The 19,205-nt window shown below is 39.8% G+C and overlaps 1 protein-coding gene and 1 long non-coding RNA gene across 3 annotated transcripts in view; both read right to left on the bottom strand.

Annotated features, from left to right (window-relative positions):
• sacm1la (SAC1 like phosphatidylinositide phosphatase a) overlaps positions 1–17,555 on the bottom strand; it is a 135,722-nt gene extending 118,167 nt beyond the window's left edge. The window contains exon 1 of one of the 2 annotated variants that reach the window (XM_049601576.1): positions 17,452–17,555. In XM_049601576.1, the coding sequence (XP_049457533.1) occupies positions 17,452–17,480 (29 nt within the window). In that variant the 5' untranslated portion in view covers positions 17,481–17,555. The remainder of the gene's footprint in view (positions 1–17,451) is intronic. The other variant, XM_049601577.1, reaches the window with a different exon arrangement.
• Positions 11,648–14,165, bottom strand: LOC125904354 (uncharacterized). Its single transcript, XR_007451446.1, has 2 exons — positions 12,460–14,165; positions 11,648–12,315 (listed from the first exon to the last, which is right to left on the bottom strand). It is a non-coding gene; the product is annotated as an uncharacterized LOC125904354 (long non-coding RNA).
• Positions 17,556–19,205: the final 1,650 nt, after the last annotated feature.

The following is a 19,205-nucleotide window of genomic DNA, read 5'->3' as shown; positions in this document are numbered from 1 at the left end:
AGATATTGGTCTATAGTTGGCTAACACCTTCGGATCCAGGGTGGGCTTTTGTAGGAGAGGGTTAATTACAGCTACCTTAAAAGACTGTGGTACATAGCCTGTTAATAAGGATATATTGATCATATCTAATATATGAGTGTTAAGTAATGGTAAGACCTCCTTAAGTAACCTAGTTGGGATGGGGTCCAAGAGACATGTTGATGATTTAGATGAAGAAATCACTGCGGTCAATTCTTGAAGAGAAGGGGAGAAGCAATCTAAATATATATTAGGTCTTACAGCTGTGTTTGAGGTTAGATAGGTACTATCTGAGGACAGGAGGTCATGAATTTTGCCTCTAATAGTTAGAATTTTGTCATTAAAAAAGCATAAAATCATTTCTGCTAAGGGCTTAAGGAATACAAGGCTCAACAGAGCTTTGACTCTCAGTCAGCCTGGCTACAGTGCTGAAAAGAAATCTGGGGTTATTCTTGTTTTCTTCTATTAATGCTGAGTAATAGTTTGCTCTGGCATTGCGGAGGCCCCTCTTATACGTTTTGAGACTGTCTGCCCAGATTAAACGAGATTCTTCCAGTTTGGTTAATCGCCAATTCCTTTCAAATTTTCGCGATATTTGTTTTAACTTATGGGTTTGAGAGTTATACCAAAGAGCAAACTTTCTTTGCTTTGTTAACTTCTTTTTAAGAGGAGCTACAGAGTCGAGTGTTGTTCGCAGCGAGCCTACGGCGCTATCGACAAGATGATCAATTCGGGAGAGATTAAAGTCGGCACGGGAAACCTCTGTTACTGAAGGACTTGGCATTGAATTTAACAACGGAGTAATCATTTCCTTAAATTCTACGACAGCACTACCTGATAAACATCTAGTATAGTAACTGTTGCTGAGTGGCGTGTAATCAAGTAAAAAGAAATCAAAAGCAATCAAATAATGATCTGATAGCGAGGGATTCTGTGGAAAGACTGGGTTATCAATTTCAATTCCATACGTCAGAACTAGATCAAGGGTATGGTTAAAACAGTGAGTGGGTTCATGTACACCCTGACTGAAGCCAATGGAGTCTAATAGTGAGATAAACGCGGTAGCCAGGGAGTCATTATCAACGTTGACATGAATATTAAAATCGCCTACAATAATAACTTTATCTGATTTAAGAACTAAACTGGACAAAAACTCTGAGATTTCAGAAACAAATTCAGAATACGGCCAGGAGCACGGTACACTATAACAAATAAAAGTGGCTGTGAGGTTTTCCAGGTTGGATGTAAAAGTGTTGTGTCTCGTCAAGTATGTTAATTTTATTCATGTTCATGTTTAGTGTTTCATATTTTATGTCATGCCTTTGTTTAGTTTCATGTTTAGTCCTTTGTTGTCATGAGCACTTGTCATGAGCACTTTATGTTAAGTTAAAGTCACTCATGTCCAGTCTTGTCGTGCACTTCCTGTTTTATTTTGTACTCACCTTTTCCCTCTTTTTTCAGACCCTGACTTCCTCCCTTTGTGTGATTTTCCTGCCATTGTGATTGTCTACCCCGCCCCGATTGGTTTCACCTGTGTTCCCCTACCTCATGTATAAATAGTCCTTGTCTCCCTTTGTCTTGTTGCCAGTTCGTCTTGTTCAGTCTGTGTGATGCCAGGTTTTCATGTTATAAGGTTTGATTCTAAGTTGTGATATTTTTTTGATCCTCATTGTGAGTGTTTTGTTTTGAACTTTGTATATCATCCTTGAGAGCGCCTTTTGTTTAAATTGATTTTGCCAAGTAAAATACTTTTGTTAAACCTACTGCGAGTCGTGCATTTGAGTCCACCAGTTTCGTGTCTGAGGTCGTTACAAAAAGACTAAGAACGAGGCTTTCAAATGAATTATAATCTAGTTTAGGTTTAGGGGTGATTAACAGACTAAAGTTAAAAATGGCTGCAACTCCCCCTCCTCAGCCGCTGCCTCGAGGAATGTAGGTATTATTATTATGACTGGGAGGAGCGGATTCATTTAGACTAACATATTCATCTGGACACAGCCAGGTTTTGGTGAGACTGAGTAAATCAATATGATTATCTGAAATTAATTTGTTTACTAACTAGGGTTGGGACTCATTAGGATTTTAACGATTCCAATTCCTTACCGATTCCTTCTTAACAGTCCGATTCCTTTCCGATTCCTCTTACATTATATTCATTATACTTGCTATACTTAAACAAGTATATAATAAAACACAAATGCAATCATACAAATACAAAAACTTTATTCTAACTGTTTCACAGTACAATTAGATGAAAATACACATTTGTGTGTGGTGTTTATTTCAGATTTAGAGCTTGTTTCATCTCCCTGAGAATATATAACAACAAAAAGTGATTCTCTGATTTCTACACTACATTTCTACAGTTACACTATTACCTCAAATTAACCACAGCAATGTAATAAAAAATAGTTATATGCATTCATGCTTGGCCACTGTTATTTACACTCGAACATAACCCACACAGACACACTGGCTGTTTGTTTCTACCACTCCTCTCGCTGGAAGCGGACCTCCCGCCGCCCGCCTCCACCTTGATTAAACGCTGAAAATAAAATAAAACAGGGAGACAGGTGTCTCCTATTTTATCTTATTTTGTAATATGTCTCCCCTCCCCTCGCTGGAAGCGTCGGACCTCCCGCCTCCCGCTCCCGTCTCAAACACGGAGGTCTCCCTCTTCGGAGCACCAACGGCGCACGCCCGGCCTGTTAAATAGCCTGTAACCATGACAACTGTGTGACACAAACTCAGTGCTTTAGTGATTAGATAATGTTGTGCTCGGTCGGGTTCGGACAGAAATATGCGGCCCATGCCGCACTCTAATGGAAATGCACGTAACAATCTAGGAACCATTTGCAGGAACCATTACGCCAAATGTGATGGAACCGGTTCCGGACCCGGAACTTTGGACCTGGTTCCAAAAAAGAACCGGATCCGGATTCCAACCCTATTACTAACACTGCTTTAGATGATAGAGACCTGATATTTAACAGTCCGCATTTAATTCTCCTATTTTGCCTTTCTGTCACAGAAGAGGTTTTAATTTTTATGAGGTTGTTATGCACAACTCAACTCAAAATTTTAGATTTAGATAATTTAGGTGGTCGGGGGACAGACACCGTTTGTATAAAACTATTAAAACTATGGGTGGGTAATTGCACTAGAAGCTCAGAGAAGCGTATAGGACTACGACTCTGAGTCCTGATCTCAACTCTGGGTTGTCAGGGATTTGAAATACTAATAAAATTTGCCAGGTTTCTAGAAATGAGAGCAGCTCCATCCAAAGTGGGATGAATGCCGTCTCTCCTAATAAGACCAGGTTTTCCCCAGAAAGTTTGCCAATTATTAACGAAACCCACATTGTTTGCTGGACACCATCAGGACAGCCAGCGATTCAATGATGACATGCGGCTAAACATGTCATCACTGGTCAGATTTGGGAGAGGTCCAGAGAAAACTACGGAGTCCGACATCGTTTTTGCATATTCACACACCCAGGCAGTAATAATTTTAGTGACCTCCGATTGGTGTAACCGGGTGTCATTGCCGCCGACGTGAATAACAATCTTACTGAATCTACGTTTAGCTTTAGCCAGCAGTTTTAAATTTGATTCAATATCGCCCGCTCTGGCCCCAGGGATACATTTGACCATGGCCGCTGGTGTTGCTAACTTCACGTTTCTCAGAATAGAGCTGCCAATAACCAGAGTTTTATCCTCAGCGGGTGTGTCGCTGAGTGGGGAAAAGCGGTTGGAAACGTGAACAGGCTGGTGGTGAGCCGTGGGCTTTGGCTTGGAGCTGTGCCTCTGGCAAACAGTTACCCAACCTCCCGGCTGAACGGGTGTTACCGGAGGACCGCTAGCGGAGGCTATGCTATGTGGCTCCGTACCGGCTACAGGGGGCTGGCTAACTACCGCAGCTACTAAATGGTTTTTCATGGTGTGGAGCTGCGCTGCTAATTAACTAAGCCTCGCCTCCAACGCAGCAAATAAGCTACACTTGTTACAGTTACCACTGTCGCTAAAGGAGGCAGAGGCATAGCTAAACATTTGGCACACCGAGCAAAAGAAAGAGCAGAGGGAGAAGCCATCGCTAACTGTAAAGCTAATGTAGCTACCAAGGCTAGTAATGTGCAAACAACAGCTAAGAGATTAGCAGGGAAGTTGTAAAAAGGAGGAGAGCTATAGGTGCTTAAACAGAACTAGTGTGGGTTAAGACTTGAAGTAGATCTTAAAGCAACTGAAGTGAGAAAGTAGCCTGGTTCCAGACCATAGACCCCACCCACTCAACTGAGCAGGCTTGCATCTCTGGTCTGGCATACTGCACTGAATTTGCGATTTATCTCGTCCAAACGCTGGACGGACCAATGAACGGCGGTGGTCTAGCGATTAGCCAATCAGCGCCACGCTGATGTCAAGCTGTATGCCGCTGGGTAACTGGTGAGGATAGCAACAATGGCGACCGCTACAGATCCTACAGACCACATTCATGATGCTATCGAGGTATTTCGCCACTACTCGCGTTAATGGAGGACCAAAATAAGGAAGCTGCTAAACTGGATTTAACAGCGATGCAGCTGGGCGTGCACGACAATGGAGACATTTTAAACGGGCAATGCTCGCTTGTTTTCGGCACCCCCGAGGCATGGATACTAGTGACGTCAGATTCTGGGTGAGTTGTTGATCTCTACTGATTGGTTAGGGAAAAATCAAATTCCCTCCCCCTTGTAAATCGCCTTCAATGGAAGCCATGTCAGACTGAAGGTTCTGGGAGCTTCAGTCTGACACTCAGGCTAGTGAGAAAGCAGAAAGCAGGCCAGCAGAATTCACTAGAGCAGTACAGAGACGCTGTCACAGAAACACCGGAAATGACACAACTCGCTTACCGCAATACTTTCAGCCACTGTAATCACCAAACAGCAAACTCCGGGGCTGCCGAGTGAGGCTGGCTGCAAAACTGAGCAAATCCCCATCCCCATGTTAAAATGCCCAACTTAATGTTTACAGACTGGTTCAAATAACGATTTGGGCCTCTATGTCTTATTTCATCATTCATGACAACTTTACAGGGGGTGAATTTTTTTTTTATAACGATCCCGTTTAAATGTTTTTAAGGCTTAAAGTTCTACATAATTAAGGGCATGGCCACTTTGACTGACAGACTGTCTGCTCAACCTCACATCAGGCCACTTAAATTGACCTCCTTACTTAGAGGTGCTGAAGCCGGCTGGCTGGAGCAGCCGGAGATTTTTTTGTTCAAATGTCGGACAAATAATAAGGCTTGCTGCGCAGATCATTGTACCAACTGACCATCCAAAATACCAGTTCTCTAGTATATCGATAAGTGACTTTCCTTTATCATTTTATGTCAACACTAATTAGCATGTATTGTTGATTGTGTCGCTTGTTAGCTTAGCTCCTTATCTCACTATCTAGCTGCCAACCAGGAAGAGCCCAAGTCCAAACATAATACAGAAGTGTTAGAATTTAGGGTGATAATACTTTTCAACAAAAGGTGTCTGTGTGAGGTTAGAAAACAAAGCTCCACCACATTAAAGTTAGTCAGCTAAAGTTATGATATGTAGGCGATACACTTGCCATACGGGCAATGTAACGTTAACATAATGTCAATGCTAGACTTGGATAGTAACAGTTAGGTTAAAATGTTGCAGACTGTGTGCAATTACAATAAGGTGTTTGTTTGTAATTTGAAAATATTAATGTCACGTTTCAGCATGGTTTAAGAAATAACTTCAGTCTAACTAGATATTGCGTTCTTTGGTTTAGCTGGAGCTAGATATAGAGGGTATACGGAAAGTTAACGCAAAATTTGATGGTCCACAAACCCAAACTTCATTATTCTTATTAATATTATTGCTAAAACAGACGGCTGTGATCTGCTGTAGACTGAAATGTCAACAGCTTGTCCGCTGCATTCAGTGTTTTTACATCATCTTTAACACTTACTGAATTTAGTCATGTGTTACATACCGTAAGTGAATGTGGTATGACAAAACAATGCATTTGACTGTCACATATGAAAAATAAGTGTAAATTCAACAGATATGAATATGAGAACTGTAATGTCCTCCACCTCTTTTAAACTAAAATAAAGCGGTGACCTGTTGGACATTAAGAAATTTAAATTGAAATGTTTTCATGGGAAAAAAAGTCTGTGAGGGAGATAACCTAACACATATATTCATTTACATATCTGTTTGTCTGTGTTAAGTTTTCCTCTAGGTGATCCAGTGGACCAGGTGGACCAGTGGATGATCAGCGTGAGAAGACAGAACTGGACTCCTAACAAGACTTCACATCTGTGCTGTAAACACTTTGAGACTCATCGCTTCAGCACTGACCTCAGGGTACAGAGACCTTTTTATATACCACATAAAGAATCTAGCAACTTACTGGTTTAAATTGATGAAGTATTGATAATAATTATAAGGTACAATACAGCATTTAGAAGATTATTTTTTCATTTAGGAGTTTTGTTCACCTAATACTGTAAGTCCATACAAGTTAGTTATTCTTTAACTGAAGCAGACATTCATGCACCTATTCTGTCAAGCTGGTATATGTATATGATTCATTGTGACCCACCATGTCTTAACAAAAGTGTTTGTCTTTTACCGTAATTCAAAAGGCATCCACATTGTGAAACCTGAATGACTGCTGCCAAAAGAAGGAAGATCTCATGTATGGAGCGGCGTATTTGGTGCCATTCATTTGGACTGTGGAGAAGGGAGACTGCATGGACAACATCCTGAGCTCTCAAATGGGTTGTGATTATGATGCCAGAAAACCACTTCAAGTTCAGCTTCCTCTGACAAAACCAAGCTTCACCCGTTTTTTTGTTATTCTCTATCCTTAGTATTCGGATTTAGTTTCTTACCTGACTTAATTTCTGCTGTTGTCAGACAGCTGACGGAAGTAGTAACATTTTAAAAAACAGCATTCTTAAAACATTAAATGGGAATCAAGTGATGGATCAACTATAGCACAGTCACCACCTGCACAGCTGAAGGTATTTCCTAATTTGACATCCAAGGGAAACAGCTGGAAATGGCAAAATGTGACACCTGTAATAGATGTGTACTGAGTATGCATCTTGCATACAAACTCTGTTGTGTGTAATGAAGATTTGACAATAAGATTTTAATTTCAAAGTTGGGTTTAGTAATTCATATCGTATGTCCTTGTATGTTTGTTTTTTTGTTTGATCAAGATCTGTAAGATGTCAGCATGGTACATCTTATGTACATTTGTTTTATTCCAAATTACAGAAATAACAACTGAAAAAAAGTGTTTGTCTTTGTAATCTGGGATGATATTTTTCCATTTCATCAAATTTTACACAAAGCTAACGTGATTTAACAGTACTGAGTGCATTTTTCAGTAACTACAGAACACTTTTGTCTGGTTCATTTCAGATTTACTGTATGCCTCATCATTTATCTAACAGGACAGTTTGGTAAATTAGTGTTTTTCAGTGTCATAATAAATGTCAGAAAAAATACACCAGAAAGCACAAACTGTAATGCTGTTTTACCCTTCATTGTCAAATGTTCAAGAGTGGAAACATTTGTTCTATCATTTATGTTATTGATTAAAGTTAATATAGAAATAGCCCTGTAATTAATAACACATTCTGGGAAAGCCATCAATGTGTTTATTACAATACTACACATGTTGGCTATTGTTTAAATTTAGACCAAATATGCACCATAAAAACCATCAACAAACTCAGAACATGATTTCCATTAAAACCTTTTTTGAAAAAGAAATGCTTTAATTTAAAAAAAAAATGTCATTATCCATCAACAACACCAGGGAGCAATCTATAAAACAATGTGATTAAAGGGATTCATTAAATAATGTGACAGCACAGTGACAGTATAGCTGTGGATTAAGGAAAAGGTAAACTTAATTGTTAAAAGACACTAGGGCTGCTCGATTAATCAAATTTTAATCTAGATGATCAATAATCATACTCAAACATACCCGGAAGCCGCGCATGTGCAATACTGCCCCCTCCGCTCCTCTCCTCTATTCACAGAGCGAGAGAGGTTGGTCTGTGTGTGTGTGTGTGTGTGTGTGTGTGTGTGTGTGCGCGCGCACGCACATGTCTGTGTGTCTCTGTGTGTGTCTGTGTTTGTGTGTCTGTGCCAAGCCCCAACCTCCAGGGGAGACGAGTGAGACCAATGCGGAAGTGCCAAAAACTGCAGTTCACTGACTGTCCACTTGAGGCTGGCTCCGGAAGTGAGTCAATTCCCATAGACCCCCATGTTAAAATGCCCAACTTTAGAGCAGAAATAAACATGTTTACAGCCTGGTACAAAAAATGGTTTTGGGCTCTATAGTTAAGTTCCCCTTTATGACAACTCTGGGGGGGGTGAATTTTTTTCTAACTCTTCTGTTTAAATGTTATTAAGGTTTGAAATTGCGCATAATTAAGGGCATGGTCACTTTGACTGACAGGTCGCACCATCACGGGTGGCTAACTAGCATGCTAACTAGCCGCTGGCTCTGCTGCAGAGCTGAGCCTCGACTCGGCCGTCTGCTCGGCATCATCTCAGCCAATTCGTGCCCATGTTCAAGGCATTGAACCCGTACTCTCAGCCGTGTTTGCGCCTTTCGGATAATTTTTCAGGCAAATATTGGAGTAATATGGCTTGCTGTTCAATTAATTATACCAACAGACCGTCCAAGAAGTCTGTGCTCCAGGTTTTTCGGTAAGTGAAATTCTGAAATTCTAGTATTATTTTATTTATGTTTATATGTTAGCGCTAATTAGCAGGTATCGGTGTCTGCGGTCACTACGGTCACCACCTAGCTTGTCAGCAGCGTGTATCGGTGTTTGCGGTCACCACCTAGCTTGTCAGCTGATTATTATATTATTAAGTCTTTATTTAATACATGTAAAATCACGTTGATACCGGAGGTCTCATTTTCAAATGCGACCTGTATCACAGCAGCAACATCCACATCAAGTTACAGAGCCACAGACAATACGATACAACACAAGCTTAGCTCGTTAACTAGCTAACTAGCCAGCTAACAGTTAGCCCTCGAGCAAGACGCCAGTCCGGGGATGCATCGAAGTCAGAGCCTGACAGAGAAGTGTTAGGATTTAGGCATTTAGGGAGAGAATATTTTGAACAAAAGGCTGAGGCTGTGTGAGGTTTGAAAATAAAGGTCCACCACGTTAGTTAGCTAATGTGATGCAATGTTAACGTTGTCATATGAGCAGTGTAACATTAACATAACATTAAGGCTATACTTGTGTATGTGAATTAAAAAGTGGCGAACTGTGTGAAATTACAATAAGGTGTGTAACGTAATTGAAAAAAAACTAATGTGACATTTGACTGTCACATATAAAATATTAAGAAGATTAGTGTATCATATAGGCCTGTGCTTATACAACAATAGATAATGCACAGACAGAATATGAGGACTGTGATGGCCACCACCTTTTTGTTTTGCTAAAATAAATTGATTATGATCTGTTAAACATTGAAGTAAGTTAAGTTGTATTGTTTGCATGTAATGGAGTCTGTTAAGTAGGTAACCTAACACATATATTACTTTTAATATCTATTTGTCTGTGTAAAGTTTTCCTCTAGGTGACCCAGACAGACTGGACCAGTGGACACTCAACACGAGGAGACAGAACTGGACTCCAAACAAGACTTCCCGTCTGTGCAGTGAACACTTTGAGTGTCATCACTTCAGCACTGACTCCAGGATAAAGACACCTTTTTTCCATACAGTACCTCACAAAGAGTCAAGAAACTTATTAGTTTGAAATGATGAATTATTGTCCATAATACATTTAAATGCATTACATAAATTACTAATTGTCATACATTACTAAGTACTCGATTAGGGCACAGCTTGCTCTGTACTATTACTGATAAGGTGAAATTACTGACACACCAGTGCAGTTTAGTGTTCCCCTGATGCAAAAGGCCAAATGAAGATTTTATTAATCAAGGAACATGACATGTATTTACCAACTTTAACATTTTAGTGCCTTTTATGCAAAGACCCTTTATCAAAGTGAGAATTACTACCTTTTTCCCCACACACAGTCTGTGAAGAACCAATGGAAAAAATATTCTCATAATGAGACAGCTGAACATAGCATGATTCCACAGTGACAGTGAGCTTTGGTAACAGTTCAGTTTCCTTTTGATAGCAACAATTATTTTAATGTGGATGAATTGCATACTGTACATTCATACTCTAGTTGTCTTGATAGTACAGTTAAATTTAAAATCACATTCAAATATAAAGTTGAATATCTACAGAACTTAAACACAAAACTATTTTATGAATGACAGCCACTTACTCAGCAATAAGATCATTTTGGTGGTGAGTGGGCTTTTAACCAAGACAGGCTGTAGTCAATGTTTTCTACCTGTGTTTTCAACCTATTATCTTTCTCTCATGTAGGACACTTGTGGAAAGTTACAATGCCCCGACCAATGTGATATTTACTCCACAGTAAAGAGGTTGTTTAACAAGAAATTAAGATTTTGCAAATTATGACACTGGGTCTTAATCCATAGGTTTTATAATTACTGTTATAAATCTTTTCATTTATTTCATGTGTACTTTTTGTAACATTTTAAAATGGATGTTTTCATGAATGCAAGCTTTGACTTAATTTTGTTAAACTGTGAAATGGTTCGAATTTTTGTGATATAAAGTGGATCAGACAAAATTTACTTGAGAGTAAAAGCAATTTTTTTGAAAGCTGTCTTTCATCAGTTTTCTGTGATGATTGGAAATATAGTGGTAATTTAAACCTTTAACAAAATACAATAGTTATTAATGGCATCTTAATGTTTTCATTTATGTCTTAACATTTACCCAAGTTTGCATTTATCTTAGCAGAATGTAAAAAAAAAAAAAAAAAATGAAAAGCTGATGTTATGTGCTGGTTTTGTTTGGACATTTCTTTAAGACAAATGAAGAAAATTCACTGAGAAAGTCTCCTCCTTTTGTGAAAAACAAGGAAATATGTGCACACTGAATAGTTTTAAGTCCCGTAGGAGGTATTATTTATTTGTGACGTTGTGACATATGAGAAGGTTCTGTGGGTATTGCTCGGTATTGAGACTTATATAGTGAGGCTAAAAAAACCAGCAACACATAATTGGCTGATTATCTTTCTGCTTGCCTCACTATAAAAACGTCACAGTACCTTTGCCTGAGGAAGACCCTCTCAGAGTTGGCAACATAGCGAACAAGTGATACCTCCTTGGGGGCTTCAAAACTATTGTGTCCAGCTAATTCTTTGTTTTTCACTTTGAGCCCTTTTATCTAGTCACATTCTTCTGTTAAAACTAGACTTCTAACAGAGCAGCAAACAAAGGTTACTCTCCAAAATCTTCTCAGGCTCTGCTGCTGGGTGTAAGATGCTTAGTTATCTTCAAGTACAAAGTTAAAATAATCAGGCCCACACAGAAATGGACAGCTTAATTTTTTGTCAGTGACAATGTTAAACATTAATGCTTAATGTTTTGTCTGTAGTATATGATTTATTTGTCCTTTCAATTGACAGTCAGATTTGATTGTGAAATACAACATTCAGTCAGTAACAAAGACAAAAGGAGTGCAAATGTAAATAGAATTTATTGAAATTTTAAACAAGTTATAGATGAATATCAAAAACTCAACATTAGCCATGACAGCCTGGGCTATGATCAGGCCTAACAAAATGTGTCCTAAAGGCCAAATTCAAAAGCAGTAACACTGCCAACTGTAAGCAGTTCACTGCGTTTGGAGGTGGTCTTTAAGACAATTAACTAATTTACTTAAAAACATATAATTTCCCCTAGGTGTGAGATGAATGTGTCTGATGTTAGGGTGCTCAATTATGGCACCATTTAAACTATGAACAAATGTAGCCATAACACACATTTCCTGGCCTTATCAATCTTTGCTGGATTGCCACCAGCCTCCCACCTGCACCTTTGGGCCAGTGAAGAAAATATTATCTTAATGCCAGGATGCTGGAGGTGAAGCTGGTGCAGGTCCTCCTTCATCATGCTGACCAGCTTGACACTGCTGACCTTCACCATGCCATTGCCGCCACAGTGGATGATGAGGACATCTGGTGCTGCTCTTCCTCACAGGGAGTGCGAAAAGAAGGAGAGAAGGCCTCCCCACTGCAGTCAGCCAAACCAGCAGACGCGGATGCCCGGCATGCTGAGGGTGCTTCCCAAGGTCTCTGCAGCTCTCTGGACACCACGCCGGACATAGCTGTCACCAATGATCCACACTGTGTATATGAAAGTAAAATGAGTGTAATAAATTATTAGCGTTACATATTTAAAAAAAGTTGAAGCCTTTTTTTTAAGATAACAGCTGAATCATTGTTTCAAAGTTTGTTGTATAACGTTAGTTTCAGCTAAACTCAACTTACCTCAAGTTTCGTGAGGGAGCTGGCACCAAGGGAGCAGCCAACACCACAGGGCTAGCCAAAGTAGCGTAGCTTCTTAGCCCCGTAGCTTCTTAGCCTTAGCTAACTTAGCAGCGCCGAGTGAGGTGGGCGTGTTTAGGCAACCAGGCTTTCTTTGGCCCACCTCTTTGCCCATTTTTGATTGTCCGGGAGTTGGGCGGAGTCAGGCACTGCCAAGATGGCGACGTCCAGAGCGGAGTGTTTTGAGCTTCAAATCCACTCTTCAGAAACGGGCGGATGACGTCACGGTGACTACGTCCACTATTTTATACAGTCTATGGTCTGTGCCCATCAGGGCCGAACTCCGCAGAGAGCAGAGGAGAATTGTAAACATGCGACCATACAGAGACAGAAATGACACGCCGTCGTGTAAACAATATCAGTCGTGTGCCGCATAATCGTTTGCATAATCGTGATATCAATTTTGACCAAAATAATTGTGATTATGATCGTTTACATAATCGAGCAACCCTACAAGACACGTTTGCAAATAAGATCTTCTTCTTTCTGCTGTTCCCCTTAGGGGTCGCCACAGCATATCATCTGCCTCCATCTGAACCTATCCTCTGCATCCTCTTGTCTCACACCAACTGACTTCATGTCCTCTTTCACTACATCCATAAAGCTCCTCTTTGGTCTTGCCCTAGGCCTCTTGCCTGGCAGTTCCAACCTCAGCATCCTTCTACCGATATATTCACTATCCCTCCTCTGAACACGTCCAAACCATCTCAGTCTGGCCTCTCGGACTTTATCTCCAAAACATCTAACATGAGCTGTCCCCCTAATGTACTCATTCCTGATCCTATCCTATATATCCTATACTTCCACAGGTATATTATCAGGACCAACTACCTTTCCACTCTTCATCCTCTTCAATGCCCTCCTCACTTCATCCTTACTAATCTTTGCTACTTCCTGCTCCACAGTGGTCACCTCTTCTTTCTTTTTCTTTAAAGATATTTTTTGGGGCTTTTTAGCCTTTAATGGATAGGACAGATAAGCATGAAAGGGGAGAGAGGGGAGGAGTGACATGCAGCAAAGGGCCACAGGCTGGAGTCAAACCTGGGCCGCTGCTGCAACAGCCTTGTACACGGGGCGCCTGCTCTACCACTAAGCCACCGGCACAAAGACAAAGGCACTGGAGAAAGTAATCAGAAACGCACCATCAGCATTCAAAATCAGATGTCGGGAGTTATTTTGGATTTTTAACACAGAGGGAAAGGCGGACTTAGATATGACACATGCTGTGTCATATGAGAATAAAATACTACAAACACGAGGGCTCACCTTACACGCCACTATCCAGAGATAGCATTAGCTGTTGACGACCAAGCTAACTCTAAACCCGCTCCGCAAAAAAAAAAAAAAAAAAATCAACTAAGACTGGATATACTTAGCTTGAAAAAATTACCATCCAGCTCTGAGAGCTAAGAAAATAACAGTCCGCAAGCAGTACATGAAAGTCACACCAGCTGGATACCTGCATGTTTAATGTCTCACTCACATGCTTAATGTGGCCTTGCAGAAAGTGTTAAAACTGCTAACAGCTTAGTTTGTCAGGTGTATGCAGCATTTCTGACAGGTTTTTATGACAGTGTTGGTCAGTCTGCCTGCTTTGCATCACATTTTGCTGCAATAAAAATGAAGTCAGATGAATAGACTGAAAACTTCTCAATACGTAAATCTGATGTTGACAAACTTTTCCTTTGAGAAAATAATTTGCAGGATATACGGTAATAAACCACTAAATATTTCGCAATATATTTTATTGCAATACGCAGAATATCGCAATAATATCATACCGTGGGTACTCTGGCAATTCCCACCCCTACATCACAACCCAACCATTTGATGTTTTGTAGGCAATGAGGGGGCAATGTGAGCATAGAGACTGCTGTTTAACCTCTGGATGCAGGATCCCACCTTACATCATATCCATCCTGCTGCAGTGGCATGAAGCAAGAAACTAAAGTTGATTTCAAAAAGCCTTTTTGATAAGAAAGGATCCTAACAAAGTGAAGTGACCTGGGAGCATGATGTTTTTTGCACCAAGGAGAAGTCATTAGCCATGTTTCCATCAACCTGTTTAGATGCGCATCTAGAAGTATTGCATCGAAAATGTATGATGGAAACGCCAAAAATCAAATTAAAATCCCCTGATTTGCACAAACTAAAATACGCTTGCTTTAGCCGGGCTTTGATTGATTCAAAAAAATGTTGATTCGCAAAACGGGGGATGGAAACAGTTATGTTCAATCATTTCAGTCTATGACAGACAATTCAACTCAAATAAGTAGTGAAATGGGGCATCCCTGTTACAAAGAGGTCTAACAGCAGCAACAGCTTAAGTATCACACAGCTCGTTGGGGTTTAAATCCCTGTAGCAGAAGAATGTGCTGTAGCGATACACACACAAACACCCTATTGTTGGCCTTTCATAACTTCAACAACACTTAGCATGGCTGTGCTACACCAACACAAAGTAGTATTACTGACACACTAAGTGTTTAAGAACCTCAGCAAACAGTTTGCATGGTTCAGCACAGGTACTACAAACAATGTGGACTGGAACTTTTTCTAAATTAAGCTGAATTCAGATAATTTGAGATTTTTCCCCTAAATTTCAAAGAAACCAATAATCTTGAGTCATTTTAGTGCAGCATCAGATAAGATAAGTAGCCTATATGTACATGGTATAATTCTTAAAATGTTTAAAAAATGGCTCTGTATTTTTTTTTAAAAAACAAACGTGAAATTCTATTAGAAGCTGCACCTTGTCAAATTAAATCAAAACCTATATCACTGGACCATGTGGGAATTTAATTTGAAAGGACAGACACAGGAAGTAGCCATGTTCAGCAGTCAGACAGGAGCCAGGTTCATTTACAGGGCTAGTACCAGTTATTAGACAGGCTAGTTAATAACACGTCAGACAGGAAATCCAAAGTGTGGGACCATTTTGAGAAGGTGAAGGACAAACCCAAGGTGATATGTCAACTCTGCAGGCAAACATTTGCCTATCATTCATCAACTACAAACATGACATATCATCTGAAACATGCAAGTAGCTACGTGCCCATTAGCCACTTAACACAATCATTAATGCTTTGCTGACAGCATAATTAACAGGCCGCTCGCTTAGTATGTGATGTGCTGATCACTTTCCTGATCACTGATGACACAGAGGGAAGTCTGCACCTCATTTATTGTCCACAAAACGAGGTTGCACGGCAACATCTTCAGAACAAAACAGAACAGGCTGCGGTCAGAGGATATTTAAACTCAGCCCTGTGCAAGACTGACTGTCCTCTGTCCTTGGGCAACTCTGGCTCATCCAGACCGCATATCAAAGTATCCTTGGGCATATCTGTATCATATATATTATATTTATATTTTACAAATTGTTTTACTTTTTTTTTTTTTTTTATGTTTTGATTGCTGCTATCCAATGCTACTGGAATCTTAATTTCCCTGAGGGAGTCTTCCCAAGGGATTAATAAAGTTCTATCTCATCTAATCTAAGATACTGAATCCCAAATTGCTCCTGATGGCTGTTTCATTGGAATGTGAGAGCGTGTGAATAGTTACTGAGTAGCAAGTGGCATCATGTATGGTAGCCTCGGCCACCAGTGTTTGACTGTGTGTGTGAATAGGTGAATGTGACATGTAGTGTAAAAGCCTGACACAAGTGCAGTCCATTTACCATTTATTGACCAATCAATGGACTGCAGTGTTTCTAGCTCCACCTTTAAGTACCACATCTGTGAGCTAGGTACCCCAACAGAGGGGTGGCCAAAAATGAGGACAATAAGGAACAATTCCATTGATACCATCCACAACTTTTCACAGTGGAAACAGAAAAAATGCATATCTTACTGAACTGAACTGTAACAGACTGCTTGGTGGAAACCGGGCTAAAGATGCCTAAAGCACAGATGTGGAAGACCCGGAAACCCTGACCAATGAGAGCAGGCTGGGCCCTCTGGAAGGGGGGCTTAAAGAAATAGGTGCTAAAACAGAGCATTTCAAGGAGAGGGTGAATACAGGTATATTCAGGCAGACAGCATGAGAAAAATAACGTGTTTTTTGAACATAAACGCATGTTAACAAAGTCTCGTAGAACTCCAAATACAAGTATGAACCTAAAAATGAGAATATTATGGGAACTGTTCATTCTCATCTCAAATGTCCATGGTGGCTGAGGAACACTCTATCCTAACAACCTGAAACTGTCAGGGTAACAATGATCGTTTCACTCAGTACAGATGGTATGAAACACTGGTCGGACCAGGTAGCTCGCCCTTTGAATAAGGTGCCATGTTTGAACAAGGGTGTGTCTGGGAAAGTAAGAGAGAGCTCTTTCAACTGTCTGTAATGCGAAGGGCCTAGATTGCAATAGATAACATTTAATTTCACCAAATGTGTTCGGTTAACACACAGTCACTGTCATGACTAATGGCTTAATAAACTTGCGTTTCATAGAAAAGAGTGTCACAAAACAACTATCACATGCCACCTCAGAATGGAACTAACAGTATATCCCGGTTTAAAATATACGAAATAAAGCCATGACCAAGCCTTGTTGCTAGCTAACTTAGCGTTAGGTGAACTAACTTTGAGCCGCCCTGTTCTCACTTAACAAAACCCCTGTTGGTGATTTAAAGAAATGACGTATTTGACAGCCGTATACACTTCCTGTCAAGTCTAAAGTTTCATGCCGATGCCAAGATGTTTTCTTCATAATGATTGAGTGTGGAGTGAAACTTGACTGGCTCCTGTTCTAACGTTACCCTCCGTTCCGGTCAGCGAACTTCAGCCGTTGTGTCATCAGTGCTACTTCTCAGCTTCAGCTCCCGCTTTACCTCATTCACAAGCTCTGGCTCGTGCTCGCCTTTTATCACATAAGAACATCGGGAGACAGATTTAAAAAACATTAACTATGTTCTATGTACTTACAAATTGTATCTCTCGTAGGCGGTCGCCATCTTCGCTCGGTCTACCTGACCTCAGTGACGACAGCAGTGAGATTGGGCTCTGTGTACGTTGCCAGATCGACGTTGTAAACCCATTGTGCTTAAGATGCAATTTTCACCTCCAACTCTAGAGAACCTGGCACCCATGAAAGGCGAGACGATGGGTGGTACTTGTAGTTTAATACTACAACTATAGTAATTAGGTGGTATAATACGTAGTAGCCTATATGTACGTGGTATAATACTTAAAATGTTTAAAAAATGGCTCTGTATTTTTTTCTTCTAAATTTCAGTAGGAAAAGTCTTAATTAGCTACTATTGAAAAATGAATAAATATCTTTACCCTGATTCAGAGTTGAGGTTGAGTGCCCTGAAATGTATGATAAAATCTACAAACCACTGCTTTTCTACTTACATATTTCCACCTTCTTTACCCAACGTCTCCACCGAGTGTGTCATTAACAGTTAGGCTGCGACTATATTCACATTATTCATTTGTCAAATATAGCTTTAGTTTTTTTAGTTACATCACATATTATTATCATGTTATATTTACACCCATTCGTTCTGTTAATATGAAATTGCCCTAAAATTGAAATGAAATTCACTTAGATGAACTTCTTAGATGATCTTAAGAATTCAAATGACTTGACATTTTTCAAATTCTTTAAACATATAAACATTAACATACTATATACAGAGAACCACCCATACCGGGGTGCATACAGAGAAAAAATTTAATTTGAAAAAAAAAGAAAAAAAAAACATTGAAAAGAATAGCAAAAAATTATTAAAGATCCAGAATACTGTATCATCAATTCATATGGAATTTATCAAACACATAGTGCATTTTTATTGCTATTTTATTCTTAAGGACTCTTATTGTTGCCAAATTGTTGTAGTTCTTGATAAAAAAAAAAATTCAAAATCACCACCACTGTGAATTTAGAATGTTCCCAATAATAAATTATATATACATATATATATATATATATATATATATATATATATACAGAGAGAGAGAGAGAGAGAGAGAAGAGAGAGAGAGACCTCCTAAGGTGGTTGAGTATGACCAAGCTAAGATCGACAAACAGAAGAAGGCAATGGTGATAGATGTAGCAGTCCTGTGCGACAGCAACATCAGGAAGAAGGAACACAAGAAGCTCGAAAAATACCAAGGGCTGAAAGAGGAGCTAGAAAAGATGTGGGGAGTAGATGCAACAGTGGTGATGGTGTTAATTGGGGCACTTGGGGCTGTAACCCCCAAACTGGGACAGTGGCTCCAGCAGATTCCAGGTACAACATCTGAGGTCTCTGGTAGAGGACCTGAGCTTCTTCTTACGTAAGTCTGAACATCTCTTTGCTGGATATATTCAATGGAAAATTTTAAAGGAAACCTCATTATGAAGACAGTATTTGTCCTCAACTAGCCAAACTTTCTGGCCATTAACTGTTCATTACTTAGGAGGGGGACACAAGGCAAGGTAAGGCAAAGCAAGGCAAGTTTATTTGTAGAGCACAATTTGTACACAAAGTAATTAAAAGTGCTTTACAGAACAAGAAAATGCATTAAAATCACAATACAAAATAAAAACATAAATAATCATTATAAAATGAACTTAAAAAGAGAAGAGTGCAGATAAGATCCTTTCAGTCATATGCACAGTGAAATAGAGCTGTTTTGAGCCTAGATTTGAACATTGTCAGAGTAGAGGCCTGTCTCACATCTTCAGAAAG

Source organism: Epinephelus fuscoguttatus, linkage group LG17 (assembly GCF_011397635.1).
Source record: "Epinephelus fuscoguttatus linkage group LG17, E.fuscoguttatus.final_Chr_v1".
In the NCBI taxonomy this organism is placed as follows: domain Eukaryota; kingdom Metazoa; phylum Chordata; class Actinopteri; order Perciformes; family Serranidae; genus Epinephelus; species Epinephelus fuscoguttatus.
This window is presented reverse-complemented; position numbering and strand designations above follow the sequence as displayed.